A 16839-nucleotide genomic window follows, 5' to 3' on the forward strand; every position below is an offset into this window, starting at 1 on the left:
AGTGTTTGGAGGAACATGTCTTTAATTAGCATTATAAATAATTGCAGACTACATTTTTGCTCTGGGATGCTGAGAAAAGTTGACTTGAAACTAATTCCAACCCAGGAATTTCATTTCTTCCTGCAGTTCAGAGATACCGATGGAAGAATGATCCTCAGGCAGAAGTGACTGGCAACCTTTCTATAAATTCTTTTCCAGGTCACTTCATTGACTGTTTTGCAGGTACTCCATTTCATCCCTTGGCAACTGACCCAAAACTTGAGGTGGATTACTTGAGAGATAGGCATTGTCTTTGGTGTCCTTGAGTGAAATAATAAAGTTATTTTTCTAGCCTGCAATTCTGCCCTATGTACCAGGGAAGACTTCCCCTCTCAGCTCTCACCCTTTTTTCTTTACAATGGCATTTTGGCCTTATTACTTATTAGGATCAGAAGCAAAACATCCATATCATTATAAATTAGAAAATGTTTGATAAGAATGAGCTTGAACAAATTTTTATTATAATGAAAGGATTAAGGTGCATGATAGCATTAATATTTAGGAAAAATTAAACAAAATTGCCTTTTATCTGCTGCAAACTATGTTAAATATTTAATATACCACATTATAAGGGCACCATTTCAACAAAGGGTATGACAACCTTTGTGTTATGAACCTTCATTTCAGTGGTTCAAACTTTGTTGAAAAACTTCTAAAAGCTAAATTAAAACTATGTGTGGGTTTTCTAGGCAGTTAGAGCTGAGAAAAGCTTCCAAACCTGGGCAGGTCTGCAGCAGAAAACTGTGCAAACAGTGGGTCTAGAGAGGCTGCCTCTTGCTGGCTCTCCTGACCCAGCACATGGTTTATTTAGAAGGGAGCACTGAGTTTAATTGTTCTGGAGCTTGTGGGAAACCTTTCTGTTACTTCGTTTGGAGCATCTGGGTATATTTTTAGGCAGCTTTAAAACATTAAAAAAAAAGTTATACAAGTATTCTGAGGTGATGAAGGGCAATCTCTTCTTCAGCAATCTAGAGGCAGATAACTTTTATATAAATATTGTGAGAGGTGAATTCTAACTCTCCAATTGTAAGTGAATATAAATATTCCTATATAACTAAAAAGGTATGATGAATCCCACTAGGACCAGTAGTACCCTTCTGGGGGAAAAAGCAAAATAATTTTCTGCAGTCTGAAGACAAAGAAACTTTCAAGCTTTCCCTAGGACTTTAAACAATGAAGTCTTAGGGGGGGGAAAAATGAAAATAAGTAAATGCCAAACCCCATGTTGGACCTGCTTACAGCCAGGCTATGCATTGCATGAAATTTTAAAGTAATAATGCAACAGTAGAACGTAGTACATTTGATAGTAGATTTTTACTGCTTTCAGATCACTCAACTGAGAATCAAATAAAATGAACAAACATTCTGAGGTTGCTCCTAAGCTGATACTTACAATGACCTTGGAAAAAAAAATCTATTATCTTCTGCCTTTATCTCTCCTTCTGTAAAATGTGATAATAAACACTAGTTAGATCTTCTATCTTGGGATGGGACTCTGAGCAGAAAACAGCCAAACATTATAACCTCTAGAGATGAGCTGGCCAAATTCCTGAAGTCAGCTTCCTCACGCTCTGTACACCCAAAAATTTAAGCATATTTGCCCTAACTCTTCAAAACTTATCAAGGTCTCATTAGTGATTTTTAAAGCTCTCCTTCCCCCTTAGCTGGATTTCATTTCATCCACCCAAGGTAATTGTTTTCACCTGTATCCACATCCCAGGCCACCATTAGCTACTGGACTGGGGAGCAGCAGCAGAGGTTCACCCTCTTGTGCATGGATCCAAGTGTGGTGCCATCATTTGAAGCTCAGTCTTTTTTTCCCCCATTCTCTATTTCTCATAAATCTCTTTTTCACTGTATAAAAGTTTCCTCCTTTGCAATTAAAATCTCCACAATTAGCTCATTATTTTTGTGTAACTGAATACCTGACTACCTTCTGAACACTGCTGCATTTTCATGTCTGTGACATACTTGCTTTCATGGCACAGTCTTCTGTTCACAACTCACATACAGGGAAGCCCAGCACAAAGCAGGAGGAGAGGACAAGTCCAGCAAGGTCAGAGACACAGCAGTTCATTACTAGTTTCCAGATTTTCTGACTCTGACATATATAACCACATTTAGATATGAAAAAAGAAATTAAGAGAAATTTCACTAGGTTACAGCCATAGAGAGAAAAAAGAATAATTGACTATCATTTCAAACCCACAGCTGGTTCATTTGAAAATCAGATGGAAGATATCGAGCAGAGTCTGGCAAAAAGTGAAGGTAAAAAATGAGTACTGCTCAAAAGCTCTCAAGGTTCAAGTCTCATTTATCACTAGAACAGTAAAAAGATATATTTTTATATATCTATATTATAACCAAATTGACACAAATTATATTTTTACATTTTTTTAAGCTTGAATTCAATAACTGTATTGTGTCACTCAGGGTCAGAGTGTTTTATGATATTTTAAATTGTTTATAATTCTCTCCAAAAGCAAAAATGTTTGGATACCAAGATGAGGAACAAGCACAGAAGTTCATTTTGAAACTGGAACACAAAATACCAAGTATCTGTACTTAAAGGTGAATCTTAAAAAATACATTCCAATGAACAGCTTTTATTGAGGCATTAGTGACCATTAACTTCTCGTGCGTGGGGCTCGTGCTGTCAGGCAGATCATATTAGTGATACTTGTAAATGTTGTGCATCTGCTATAAAGTATCTCAGCTTCACTTACCAGAAGGTTTTCTAAACATTAATTCTCATTTTTTGGTGGCTTCAAGAGAAATAGCTTTCATTAATTACATGTTAAATTAAAGCTACAAACAGCCTTTATTTATGTTAGCAGCAGATTCTGTCAGGGGATATATCTTTATCTCATTGCACTTTACTTTCAAAGAACTAAAACCTTAAAAAGAATCTCTAATAACAAGTTTGGTTTGAACCTAAAATTGTGTACCAACTTTTGAAACAAAGAATAAATATCTTCAGTTTCGACCATAAATATTAAGGTATTGAAATGCCAAACTGTGCTGAAAACCTGTATTTGCAAAGCAGAAACTTTACAAGCATGAAAATCCCCTCCTTCAAGAAAGGCAAACTGAAATTAAAACCAAAAATAAATAGGGCAAACCTTTTGAAATGCATCCATACCATTTTCACTCCCATCACTCTCCTTCTCACATCCACACACTGCTTTGAGTGCCTTGGTATTTTGCTAGAGAATGGGTTCCTTACCTGCAGAATTTCAGGGGAAACCACACAGTGGCAGTACTGTGAATGCAAACACTGGATTCTATTGTGCAGCGTCTGTTAAGAACTAAAATACAGTTTTCTATCCTTGGTTATGGTAGACTGTTACTTTTCTATATAGAAGAACCTGCAGTCAAGGTGTAATTTATTTCCTTCTGTTATTTTAGTATCCAGAGGCCTCAGACAGTCACACATTTCACTCCGGGCTACTCTTTTCTTGCCATTTGTATCCACTCTTTCACTTCCTCCATTCAGGTATGTTTTTGAAGCCCAGTCTCTTCATGCAAACTTGGAATTCATTGCCAAAATAAAAGGAGAGCAAATCTAACTGAAGGAGCATCCCCCACACCAACATGCACGCACACACCCACCCCAGACATTCATGATTCATCCAGGTTATTGGGTTCTGTACTTCCATAGCACAGAGAAATGAATTGATGAGTATTAGAAATGACAAATCCAGAATGCTCTGTTCATTTTCACTGTATTATGAGACTCCTGTCAAGGACTGCAGCCACACAGATCACAGATGTTGACTTCTGATGTGTGGGTATCTCACATCAGGAGGGAAATTTCCACTGTTGTGGAAATTTCCTCCAGGTGATCATTTTCAGATTGCAAGTAGTTTTCCACTTTTAAATCATCTGATTTAAGACAGAAATGCAGCAGTTAATGTAATCACATATTCTCAAGAAAATTTGACATACAGAACAAGGCTTTTCTTTTTAACTTATACAAAAAATTGTGTTTGTATCCATGATTCCCACCTAATTCCTCTTAATTTTACCAGGTGCACAAACCATATAGCCTCTTTTTAACTTCTTTTAAAGCAAGAATCAGACTTTTTCCTGCTGAGGTTAAAACCCAGCAAATCTGAATATGTTTCCTTCCCTACTTATGTTATCTCACTTCGCTTTTAGCTACAAAAAGTGCTCCTGAAGGTAAAGCCTTTCTGACTGTACCTGCAGCCACACCTTTCCCCTGGCTGAGTCATTCCTCAAGTTCCCAGTCAAGCCAAACACTTTCTGGGCAGGATTTGCACCGCAATCCTTTCCACCATCACCTCCAGGATCGTGGCAGTCTCTCAGGAGAGCCCAGAGAATTGTGTTTAATAAAAAAGCTCCACACAAAAATACACATGCTACATGACTCCCCTTCATTGACTGAATGACTTTTAAAAGACAGCCATAAGAACATCAGACTGTTCAGCAGAGTAGCAGATGGGGAAAAATTCTTTTCTTTATCAAAACTGAATTATTATAGCACTGCTAGTATCAAAACTATGAGATACTGGTGCTTTTTAACTACATTGAGAAAAATATTAGGAGAGGATTTTGTCAAATTTTAAAAGGCACAGTATGTTATTTTAAGCTGGATATTCCTCAATTTCTTTCTATAGTAAATCTATCATTCTAAGTTGAATCTCTTTTTGTCTTGAGCAAATTTGCTGAAGGGTATCCCACATTTCCAATAAACTATTCCAAAAAATTCTCCACAGAATAAATACAGAGGGTTTTTTACACACCTGAAAAAGGCCAAACAACACTGACATCTTCAAACAAAAAGCAAACAGAAACACCATTTCCTTCCTCAATCTCAACACCAGTGCCCTATTAATGAACTTACTAATTTTGCCATTTGAAGTAATTTCACTGCAAGTCCAACTACCCAGTGCAAGTTCTCAATATTTTTACAACCAATCCCTGATTCATGAGGTGCTGAAAGGACACTTTCTTTTCCTCACTGGGCTTCTCATGACACGGGTCCTTTGGCCACACTGTTTGTGGTCAGATGGCAGCTCAGCAAACACCCACAGCCTGCTCACATCCCTGCAGGCACCTCTGGAGGGACAGGGAACAGCTGCAGGGCCCATGTTCTCTCTCCAACAGCATCAATGGTGGCTTTCCAAGAGCACAAAAGGGGAAAAATGAAAGAATAAAGACTGGAAAACTGCACAAGGCAGACCCTGAGCAGCACAAGGAAGGACAGGCAGCCCCTGAGGGACAGTGGCCCCAGGGCAGGGCACAGCCCCCCACAGCATAGACACAAACAGGGCACCTTCTTTCAAACAAAACCCAGCTGAAATAAATATATTATGGTTTCTTTGTCATCGTTTTTAACAATTCCCACACACTCCTCACTGTTAAAAGATAAAATCAGTAAGAGCTCACCTACCATTGGGGTTTAGGAGCTGTGAAATCCCTCACTGCCCAGGACACACAGCACTCCCCTCCTGCCTCAGAAGGGTGGGCAAAGCTGTGGGCAAAGGGCTCACTCACCCAAGAGGTGCCTCCCACCCCCTGCACAGCTGTGGCAGATACAGCACCCTGAGCACAGACACCTGCATGGCACACCTGACACCCATCTGAGGGTGATTAGGGGGGAAACCCCAGGCTGGAAGGGGCACTGCAGGTGCTGGGGAGACTCTGCAGACCAGCTGCCCAATGCCCTGAGAGCCAAGGCACTTAAAGAGCAGCCCTGTGTCCCCCCAGCTCAGCACTGGGGGGGATGTGTGCAGGGGAACCTGAGTGTCTGAGAGTGGTACTGAGGGCACAGGGCTGCTCCAGCCTATCCTAATGGCCCACCATTCCCAAAGGGATGCAACCAAGGCACTTAAGGAGGAGCTCTGTGTCCCCCCAACTCAGCCCTGGGGGGACATGTGCAGGGAAACCTGAATGTCTGAGAGTGGTTCTGAGAGCATGGAGCTGTTCCTGCCTGTACTAATGGCCCACCATTTCCAAAGGGATGCTATTCCAGCCAAGAACCAGCGCTGCCCATCCCCTCCCCACAGAACTCTCATTTTCCAGTGGCAGGGAAGTGTCAGCAAAGCTGCCAGCTTTCCACAGAGAGCCTGGAGCCTTACCTTTCCATTACCCAAAGCATCTGACAGCCAGTTATCCTCGTGCTGCCTGAGCAGTACTAGACAGAATGATTGGAATTAGTATTTGCTGCCAAAAAATATTGGATACTTTCTAATCACACCAGGAGAGCTCTTGGTAGGTTTTCAATCTCAGAGATGCTTAATATAGTGAAGCAGGAAAGCAAAGTTTCACTTTCAAGCTGGAATTCAATAATGCTACTTGAAGCAGTTGCAAAAACAAACTTTAACCACTGCCTCAACATCTAGAGATAAAGGAGAGATCTTATCCCTATTCTATTATCATTAAATTTTAATTCTCCCCAACTTGTACCATATCATGCAGAAGTTAATTTATAACTTATCCATAGTAATCACAGCATAAAAATTGGGGCTTTATCTTCTGGGTTTGTGTACAACTATCGAATCTCAGGAGACGAAGTTCAAGATACAGCACCTGTTATTTTAATGTTCTGTTCCTGCATTATCACCTGCCATACTTATTTATTGCTTATTTTCTCTACAGTTCTCAGTTTCCACAGGACAGCAAACTGCTTTTGTCTTCTATTAAAAGAGTAATTGAACTCATTGCTTTGACTTTTACATCAAATATAAGACAGGTGCCTGACAACTGTCTCACTTTGATCAGGAGTTTGCAATGAATACTTCCCCTTACCTTTTCTTCTGCACTAAATCGTTTCTTCACAGCAAATTAATGAAAATTTTGTTGTTAATGATTCAAAAAAAATTTTAAAATATTACACTGGATGTTTCAGCCCTACCTTTAGTTAGAATTGTATTTCTGATGTATTGCACATCTATGCTTTTATGTCATATGTAAATTTAAATAGTACTATGTATTTTTAAAACCCTGTGTGGAAGGATCTTTAAAGTTGCAAGGCTAAGTGAAGGAAAGTGAAAATTTAACCTGACTGTGCAGCATCCTGGTGCATTCTCAATTATATTATGTCATAGGTTATTACATCTTGTTAAATTCAACTTGTCTAGCACTCTTCAGACCATTAAAACATTCTTAAAGACATGTTACATTTTCTGATTACAGTTTTTGGCTCTTATTTGTGTAGTCTTGTGTTAACAGTCTGATTTTCAAGTACATTTCTTGGTGACACTCAGCTTTGTCTGTGTAGGGCTCTTACTACTAAGTACTTACAGCTGATAAATGCCATTCTTAACAGAGGTGATTTTCATTCTGCTTCGCTCCATTAGTCCAAAGTATAAAATTGCAATGAAAAGCTGCAATGTCCTCTTGGTAGTTTGACTCTGCTTTGAGCTCAGTGCTGCCCATATTTATCTAACTTATAGACTCATTTGGGGTAAAAAAAGCTTCAATTCTATGTATTTTTTTTAAACCTGCCAAGGTTAGGGACCCAGGTCTGTGAACACTTTTCATGCAATCAGTTCCACCAAATGCCCATCACCTGAGGAAAGAGAATGACCTGTTTCAGGATGAGATATAATGCACAGCTCTGGTCATATATTGCAGCTATTAAACTCAAAACCACGGACCATAGTAGGAAAAACCTACAATTCAGTTGGTTTAAACTGCCACAAAATCTCCCAACTGCAAATTTCATTGGGATTTGCTCTGCTGATGGGGGGATTATTTTCATGCAACTGTACGTTTTTAAGAGTTTGAATTTCTCATCAGCACCCCAGTAATTAAGTATTTATAGATGACAAAAATGCACCTAGCAGGAACAACCCCATTTGTTTCCAATGTGCTTCAAACCTTTCATGAATAAAGTAGTGCCAAGGGTAACCTTTCATGAATACAACCTTAGGGATCCCAGAGTGCCCTCAATCAATGCAGGGAACTCATGTTGACAGACTATATGGGAAACAGATTGAAGTATTAAAGCACATAGCCTCTGGTGTTTTAGATGTAAATACTATAACCATCAAATATTTAGACTCTTATGTAAGCAGTATGTCATTTTTTAAACAGTTACTGCTTGGAATAAATCTTTAAGGATGGAATTTTCAGAAGTGCTCAGTATTGGCCTAACTTTGCTCTTACTGAAATCAATCATAAAATTTTCACAACTCTGGGAAAGGACTTTGTCTGTTTATATGTTTCCACAGCACTAAGCACAATAAGTCTTGATCCTGGCTGGGGCCTTTTGACTCTGCTGTAATCTAAATAAATTGATTTATAGAAGATCAGTCAGATAAATGATGAGCAAACACACAGATACATATAAAACACCTAGTTTTTTTTAATGATGGCTTAGCTGTCTTTTGGAGTTTCTTCATTATTTTCTCTTTGAATCTTAAAATTAATTTGCCTTCTTTTATATTAAATTAATTTCTTTGTTATTAATTTCATCCAACACAATTCCATGCATCTTAAATTTACACTGAAATATCCCTTCAATAAAATTTAACTTACTTTCTTGCCACAAACAAATCCCATTTAGTCTACACAATAAACACATCAGTTTTGGTATCTGATTCATACTTTCTTTTAGGAGAATATAACTTGTCCTCTATTTCCACAAAAGCTATTGTTGAAAACAGTGATATGTAACCTACTCTGTATTCCCAGGAATAACTACCTTTGCTGGACTGGGAAAGGGAAAGGAATGTGTTTCTTTTAGGGGTTTGTAGAGTGGTTAGATCTGTTTCTTTTGCTATTTCACAAGATTCACACAAACATTAATTTACCCAGGGATTGACTTCAGTGGCAGTTATTTCACTTTAATAAATATGCCAACCTCAAAACTGTCTAAAAAAGATTTTATTTTCTTCTAAAGAGCTACACTGAGACCAAAACAAAATGACTCCTGCTTTTCACTCAATGTAGGATTTCAAAAGGTCCATATTGCAATGTCTTTCTCCCTATTTTCTTCAAGTAAAATGCTGCGAGTTATTGAAATAGAGGCTGTGGATCCACAGATAGTTCTCTGGGCATTTTCCTGGCAGCTGCTGTCCCCGTTCCCTTGCCCTACTTTAGCCACTTATTGCCACCTCCCTGACTCCTCCAGTTGGACCTCTACAGCTGATTTTGGATCTCTGAGGACCAATACTAAGTCCTCTTTCTTTTCCTTGAAAGTATGGTTTTAATCTGGGCCAACTGGCAGCCTGGTGCTTCTCTGTAGAGCTGTGCTGGGATGAGGGAGGGAGCAGCTCTAAGGAGCCAGAACTGCACCTGGCAGAGACTGCACCAACACACACCTGTGCCATGGGACGTATTTCTGAGCCTCCAAAAGTGTTCTCACACATCCCTTAGAAAAGCAAGAGCAAGCACACATTACTTTATAAAACTGGCAAAGATACAAACTTCAAAAAGTAGCCAAAGTTGTAAAATAGGCCAAGGAAGGAACCAGGTAATGATAACAGCTTGTGCATCTTTACCTAAGCTCAGGTGATGTTATCATCAACCCCAGCCTGCTATATATGTTATAGTAAGCAATTTTAGTCTTTCAGATTAGCAAGCTATATATATATTTAGTGCTTAATTCTCAAACTGTTTCACCACAAATGACAGCTCATTTCACAAACAGCTTATCTTATGGCTAAAGATATATAAATACATACTAAAAATGCTGCTGAAAGTCTCTGAATGTATAATGCAGCCTGGTAGACATGGTATCGATTGTAACACTGCATTGTAGACACAAATGTTAAAGAAACTTGGCAAGAAGCAACACATTTTAGCTACTCAAAATTCAGATTTTCTCAGACTTGTCCCCTTCTGATGAATGGAACATATGGGAGTATTGTTCATAAAACTTACATTGCTTTTCTTGATGTCTACCAAAATTCCTCATCATGACAATATTTACCAAGATACATACAGATTCAAATTTGAATTAATTACCCAGAAGTTTTTTCTGTGCTTCCAGGTTTACTGGAAAAGAGAAACACTTCAGAAGCAATGTGTTGTGTGTATTTAACAGTAGATGTTACAGCAACAGAGGTAGCAGAGTGCTTGCTGGGGAAAGGAGCTATCCAGCCGTCAGTGCTGAGTGAGATAAAAGACAGGGAAGAAAGCAGCTGCTTTGCCAAGAAGCAGTTTGAAATCTGACATTATAAACAAAACATATGTAAATCTAGACTTAAATTCTCATATGCTGGAGGCCCCATAATATTATAGCAAGCATTATTACTGACAAACAAACACTTCCTGAAATACAGCAGCACAACTGCAGAACACTCTTTAACCTCGTGTTCATCCACTCAAGAGCCATGTTATTTATTATCCTTTATTCATTAATTATGGGGACTTCACCTACTGCTCTCTGCTCATTTGAAATGCAGAATAAAATACAATGGATGTCTGAAGACTTAACAGGTGTCAACCAGATATTTGCCAGCTACAACTACTATTCTACTGGGAGGAGTTGCTGTTCTATAAATACTAATTAGAGTTTTGCACATGATCTTGCTGAAATACCTAAGGTGATGAGTGGCCAGTTGTTACTTTTAAAAGATTAGCACAATTTGAAAAACTAATGTCCCCAATGAGGCAATGCTCACACTGAATAATCAAGAGTTATAGCTGTTCTCTGCCCAAAGGGAATATTTGCTCACTTCATCATTTGGAAAATCTGCTGCCTCTCGAACAACTCACTCTTCTATTTAACTTTGAGAAACTTGTAAAACTTTATGCAATTGATATAATAGTATAGTATATGTCCTTATATGGTCTTCCACCGTTGTGCCCACATGGTAGACTTTACTAACCCCTTCCAAAGACAGAGCTCTTCAGTGTGAAATCATGGTTAAGAAACTGTATCAAAATAATGCTGCATTTAAATGAAGCTGCAAAGAAAAATAAGATTACAGTAGTAAGTCCATAAACATAGCAAAAATTTAATTTCCTCAAATTTCTCTCCCTTCAAATTCTTCACCTCCACTAAAAAGACAAACAAACCAGACACAGGCAAATCAGAACAGGCCACTATGATATTTTTTATATTATATATATATAAATTTTTGGTTTTAAAAACCCCACCAATTCTCTAAAATCTCAGTGCAATGTATCTGAACAACCAGCTAATTTTAAGCAAAGTGCTAAAGTGACCAGACACAGACCATTCCCTTGGTTTGTAATAAAATCTTGAGTTTCATCTTGTCCAATTTGCTGTGGAAACAACTGATGTCACACGGTGTGACACAATGCTGTATTTCTGTATTAGAGCTGTGATTTAATGCAGTGAAATTTGACTGATACAACAGTCACAATCCTGTACTATTTAGTGCTCATGACCATGTATGGGGAAAACATATAAAATTTAAATCAGAATTTATTTTTCAGGGATTTTTTCTCTTTTTAAAAAAAGATCTTTCTTCTTTACCATGAAACCTGTTTTTTCCTTATCTTTCAACATACAGCTTCCTCTTTTCCAGTAGCTCATTACTGGAAATGCTTGGCCTTACTTCAAAAGAGAAGAGAATATGTCAACACCAGAACATCTGTGTCCACATCGAGTGCTTTGATGACAGTGATATACTCCATTTACATCAGCAACACTGAGCTGAACCTTGATGCTGTCTGCATTTAAAGATCTTACCCCACAGGGCAAGAGAATACAGGTCAAAAACGTTGATCTCTGTTTGACACACTCTCTACTTCAAGAGCACTTGGCAGCGATTTGTTCCAGAGTCAAGAATCAAACTCACGAGATGTTGCGAAGCTCGGAGCCATGTTTGCATAACCACACTCAAAACAAACAGTACAATTCCGTCTCTGGAGGCCAATCTGTGTTTGATATGCAGGGGGCTGTGAGCAATACGGGCAAATTCGAGCCTGAATACAGTGGGAACTTTCTCATTTAAATCAAAAGGGCATAACTCAGGTTTGACTATCTGTTACTAAGAGGAGTAATGCACCTACAGCTCTCAAACACAAAAGGGATGTTTTTTCACTCTAAAACTCAAACCTGACTACATAAAGAGGGGAGTGGAATAGTTATGTGTGACACAGAACTGCATCTACCAGTGTGGCCACAGGAAGGGGTTAATTTTGGTGTGGAACTCGTGCCTCCACAGGCAGGCACAACAATGATGAATTCCTCAAATATTTCATACAGAGGAGTTCAGAAACAAACCCTGAGCTACAGACTACTTGGAGCCCATGGCTTCTGGTAATCTTAATTTTTAACTTGATTTAAAAACATTTAATGTTTCTTCATTTTTTTGGAAATAATAAATCATTTTCTAATTTAATTTCATTCTGTCCACGCTGTGCTGACATAAATCCCAGTATAAGGTGGAGAGTGTCAATAGTTTCCTTCCACACCTTCCTCCCTCACGTAAACCTCAGCACTTTTGCAGCATTGAATGATTCAGTATTGCCTACAAGATTGCTATATCCAAAACATCAAACAGGATCAAATCTGTGCAGCTGGATATTGGCCTGTTCATGTTCAAGGACCACAACTACCTGTGTGCTGCATTAGCAACTGCAAGTGCCAGTAAATCCTGTTTCAGCAAACAGAGAAAGAGAAAATTTTGTTTACAGGTTTCACTAGAATGCCATGGAAACAGATACAGAGGTAACTGTGAAAGGCATAATCCAAATGGAAGACAGCCCTAATAGAACTCATATATCCAAAAATAATATATCTGTTTTCCCACTTGGAAAACACATGCATGAATCCTATTAACATCAAGACAGAAAATTATACTGAGTAGACCCCAATATCACTGAGGTCCCTGATAACAGTAGGAATTAATGTGCACCTCAAAGTGGAGCAAGATGTTTTCATATGTACACTATTAGAAAAAATAAGAATATCTTAATGGAATAATCATATTTTTAAAGAAAAAAAAATTACATCTTGAATGTTTGAAACAGGATTAAAGTATGGTAGTAGCCCTGTAAAAGGAAGCTGCTCAGCACCTGCTGCCTACACTGTGCCTGGCTCCAGGCAATGTTATTCATTCCTCGCTTTCATGGGAGCAAAATACATCCTCTAAAAATATAAAACACAAAAATAAATAGATCTCCAGGGAAATGGAAGAGAAATCTGTTTTAAAAATAGTGAGGAGCCTATATGTTCTAAAAAAATAAGTCCATTTTGCATTGTTTTGTAAGATTTACACTTTAATTTGAAACCAAAGTAAGGCATAAAATTTGTATGAAAGCAATATCTGATTTATAGATAAACTTAAACCACAATATACTTAGCTGCAAATACCAGACCCCAGTGAGAGAAGGAGAAGGTTTTGAAAGATGATTAAAGTGTGCTTGATAAATGTGGCCCTGAAATGCCCCAGAAGATTTTTCTGAAGTTAAGTAGTAAACATAATTAACATGACTTTTGCTACAAAAACATTAAATGCAATGGATTTTTTTAATTAATTTTCAATGTTATTACATGTTCCTATTGAACTGGAATTGACCCAATCTACTAACTGTACTGGGAGACAGCTATTCTGTCCATATGACCTTAACATCTAGATAAAAATCCAAATATCCATTCTGTTGGTCATATGAAGAGGAGGCCACACAATAACAGCAATCTCATGACCACCAAAAGCGACCATCTTGTGAGCGGAAATTTTTTGATAGTTGAAGTATTTAAGAAAGATGTATTTATTAGGCTGAGAGAATGTCTAGCTTGATCAAATGTATTATTAATTAACCAATAAAAAGTAGCAGCTGTGAAGGCTGGCAAGAATCCCTTACTGTACACTTCTGGCCTAACCTCTCTATCCATATTCAAACAAGTCTCCCAGCAAAGGCAAATCATGTAATTCTTGGGCGTCTTGCATGCACTCAGACTCATCAGATTTGCATATTATTATTCACAGGAGATGTTTCATTACATTTGCTCTGAGAAAATGTGCCATCTATATGGGTATTCACGTGTTTAATGTGCACATGACTTTCTGGTTTGTATATATTATGTAGCTTACAAGGAGGTGTTTGGCCACCTTCTTTCTTAGACCAGACACTGCTCATGCACATGAGGTCACCTCACATGGCAGAGCTCACATTCTTCCATCAAACTCCAACCACGCCAAAACAGGGAGAACAATTCCCAGCATCTTTTCAGAACCAGAGCAGCCCCAGTTCATCTCCCATACTGTCTGTAGGCTATTTTGGGGAGACTTAGCTGATACAGGCCAAAACTGGGACAGGGACTGTCCCAACAGCTGGACAGCAAGGATGTCACTGAAAAATAATTTGGCTCAAGCCCTGACTATTCAGCTTGCTTGAACAGACTTCAATTCAGGGATGCCACTAGAAATAAGGCACTACAACAGCCCACAGAAGCAAGGCTGGAAGGGGCCTCCAGAATTCATACTGTCCGTCTGCTCCAAAGAGAACCAACCTGTCCTCACCTCTCTGCTGTACCAGAGTTCTCATGCTCTTATGTACAGGTGCACCTAAGCCTGAGGGTCTTCACAACAAGTGTCAAGTACAACATTTTTATCTCATTAAGCAAGACTTTGAGAGTATAACTTACCATTTTGGTCTGCTTGTGGATTTCACCATTGGAGCCATCCCATCTCTATAGAGGCTTTTTGTTTTACTGAAGTTGACAACATTGAAAATAACTCTCTGGGAGGAAAACAAAGAGGAAAAGAAAAGATATCAGGTATAAAAGCTGAAAGAGTTTCTATGTGTATTGCTGCATAAATATATACAGAGATAATAATTCATGTGTATCTTATGAATTATTGTTACTCTCCATAGATCTCAGATAATGGATATCCTCTCTGTTCCAAGAATTTAAATTGTCTGTTGTTTTACACTGCAGTGATACACATGAAATGTATGTTTTTAATTTAGTATGCAGATTTTTCAGTAGGTCTCATAGCCAGATAAAGAAACAGGTCTGAAAACAATAAAGCAAGTCCAGTTTGCTGCAGCGGTTACAGAGGCTGGTGGATAGCTGGGAGACATGGTAACAATCCTCATGAAAACCTTCTAACTGCTTAATAGAACCATAGGATAGAATCATGGAATTGTTTAAGTTGGAAAAGATCTCAAAGATTATCAAGTGCAACACTAACCTTGGAGTCCCAAGTCCACCACTAAACCATGCCCCGAAGCAACACATCTACATGTCTTTTAAATCCCTGAGGGAATGGCACCTCAACCACTTCCTTGGTTAGCCTGTCCTAATGCTTGACAACTCTTTCAGGGAAGAAACTTTTCCTAATATCCAATCTAAGCCTGCCCTGGTGCAACTTGAGGCCACTTCCTCTTGTCCTATTTCTTTCGACCTGGAAAAAGAGACCAACAACCCCCACCTGGCTACAGCCTCCTTCCAGGTAGTTGTAGGGACCAATAAGGTCTCCCCTGAGCCTCCTTTTCCCCAGACTAAACACCCTCAGTTCCCTCAGATGCTCCTCATCAGACTTGTGCTCCACACCCTTCCCCAGCTCCACTGCCCTTCTCTGGACATGTTCCAGCACCTCAATGTCTTACCTGTCATAGGGGCCCAGAACTGGACACAGGATTTGAGGTGTGGCCTCACCGGTGTCAGTACAGGGGGTAATCACTCCCCTGGTCCTGCTGGCCACAATATTTCTCATACAGGCCAAGATGCCACTGGCCTTCTTGGGCACCTGGGCACACACTGCCCTGTGTTCAGCTGCTGTTGTCCAGCCCCTCCAGGTCCTTTCCCACTGGGCAGCTCTCCAGCCACTCTGCCCCAGCCTGTAGCACTGCAGGGGGTTGTTGTGACCCAAGAGCAGGACCCAGCACTTTGCCTGGTGAACCTCATCTAGTTGGCCTGGGCCCATCAATCCAGCCTGTCCACATCCCTCTGCAGAGCCTTCTGCCCTCCAGCAGATCAACTGTCCCATCCAACTTTGTGTCACCTGCAAGCCAACCACGGGTGCACTCAATCCCTTAACCTGTTTAGGCTTCACAAAGCATCAGGAAAAAAGTTTTCTAATTTTTTTTCCAAAGAAAGGATTATTTCTCTTCCCTTCCCTTGGCAAAGGTAAGAATTTTCAACTGTAAAAAGTGTACAGGATACTGACACAGAACTTGCACACAGCCATCAATTGTTTGAATATGACAGAGAAGAAAATATTCCAAATCTAATCTTAATTTACACTAAAACTTTGGGGAAACTACAGCTGATACTTAACAAGGAAAGAGCAAAATTTATAATTTTTAAGGGTAATGGACTGATACTGAAAGCAAATTCATATCGGGGGAAGAAAAGAGAAAACAGAGACAAAACCTTCTTCCTCACCATCTGTCTCCTCTAAGTCATTTTATATAAAATTACTTATTCTGTTTCTGTTAAGAAAGTCTAAATTGGATCTAGCTCATCTCATTGACTTTAAGATGGTAAAATGCAGTATACCTTGTTTGTTGTACTCTTCTGATACCCAACATTAATGTACACAGAAAAACCAAAATATAAAGACTAAATTAATTTTTATATAACATTCCAGAATATACTGATACATTCAATTTCTGTCTCTCTCTTTATGCTTCTTTTTCACATGTAGCAGTGAAGATAGACCAGTAAAAATGATATTCACACATTTGTTTTTAGAACAAACTATTGTAATGTTTGCATTCTTACATAATGGTTCATGAGAAGCTTGAGCGCTAAACAGTCACTCATTAAAACCAAACAATTTTGACTAAAACAATAAGATCAATTAAGCTATCAAATGTAAAACTTTGCCAAAACAAATGTCGACCTTTGAGGCAGTCTGGTCAGACAACAGTGATTGATAAGATTAAAGTAAAAGAACT

The 16839-nt window shown here is 38.8% G+C and overlaps 1 protein-coding gene across 6 annotated transcripts in view; it reads right to left on the minus strand.

The window, feature by feature from the left end:
• The window catches only part of LOC139676330 (BEN domain-containing protein 5), an 893330-nt gene that overhangs the window by 666648 nt on the left and 209843 nt on the right, over nucleotides 1–16839 (minus strand). For all 6 annotated transcript variants that reach the window (XM_071565176.1, XM_071565175.1, XM_071565174.1 and 3 more), the window contains exon 4: nucleotides 14579–14673. In XM_071565176.1, coding sequence (XP_071421277.1) covers nucleotides 14579–14673 — 95 coding nt within the window. The remainder of the gene's footprint in view (nucleotides 1–14578; nucleotides 14674–16839) is intronic.

The sequence above is a fragment of the Pithys albifrons genome, chromosome 10 (genome assembly GCF_047495875.1).
Source record: "Pithys albifrons albifrons isolate INPA30051 chromosome 10, PitAlb_v1, whole genome shotgun sequence".
Taxonomy (NCBI): Eukaryota; Metazoa; Chordata; class Aves; order Passeriformes; family Thamnophilidae; genus Pithys; species Pithys albifrons.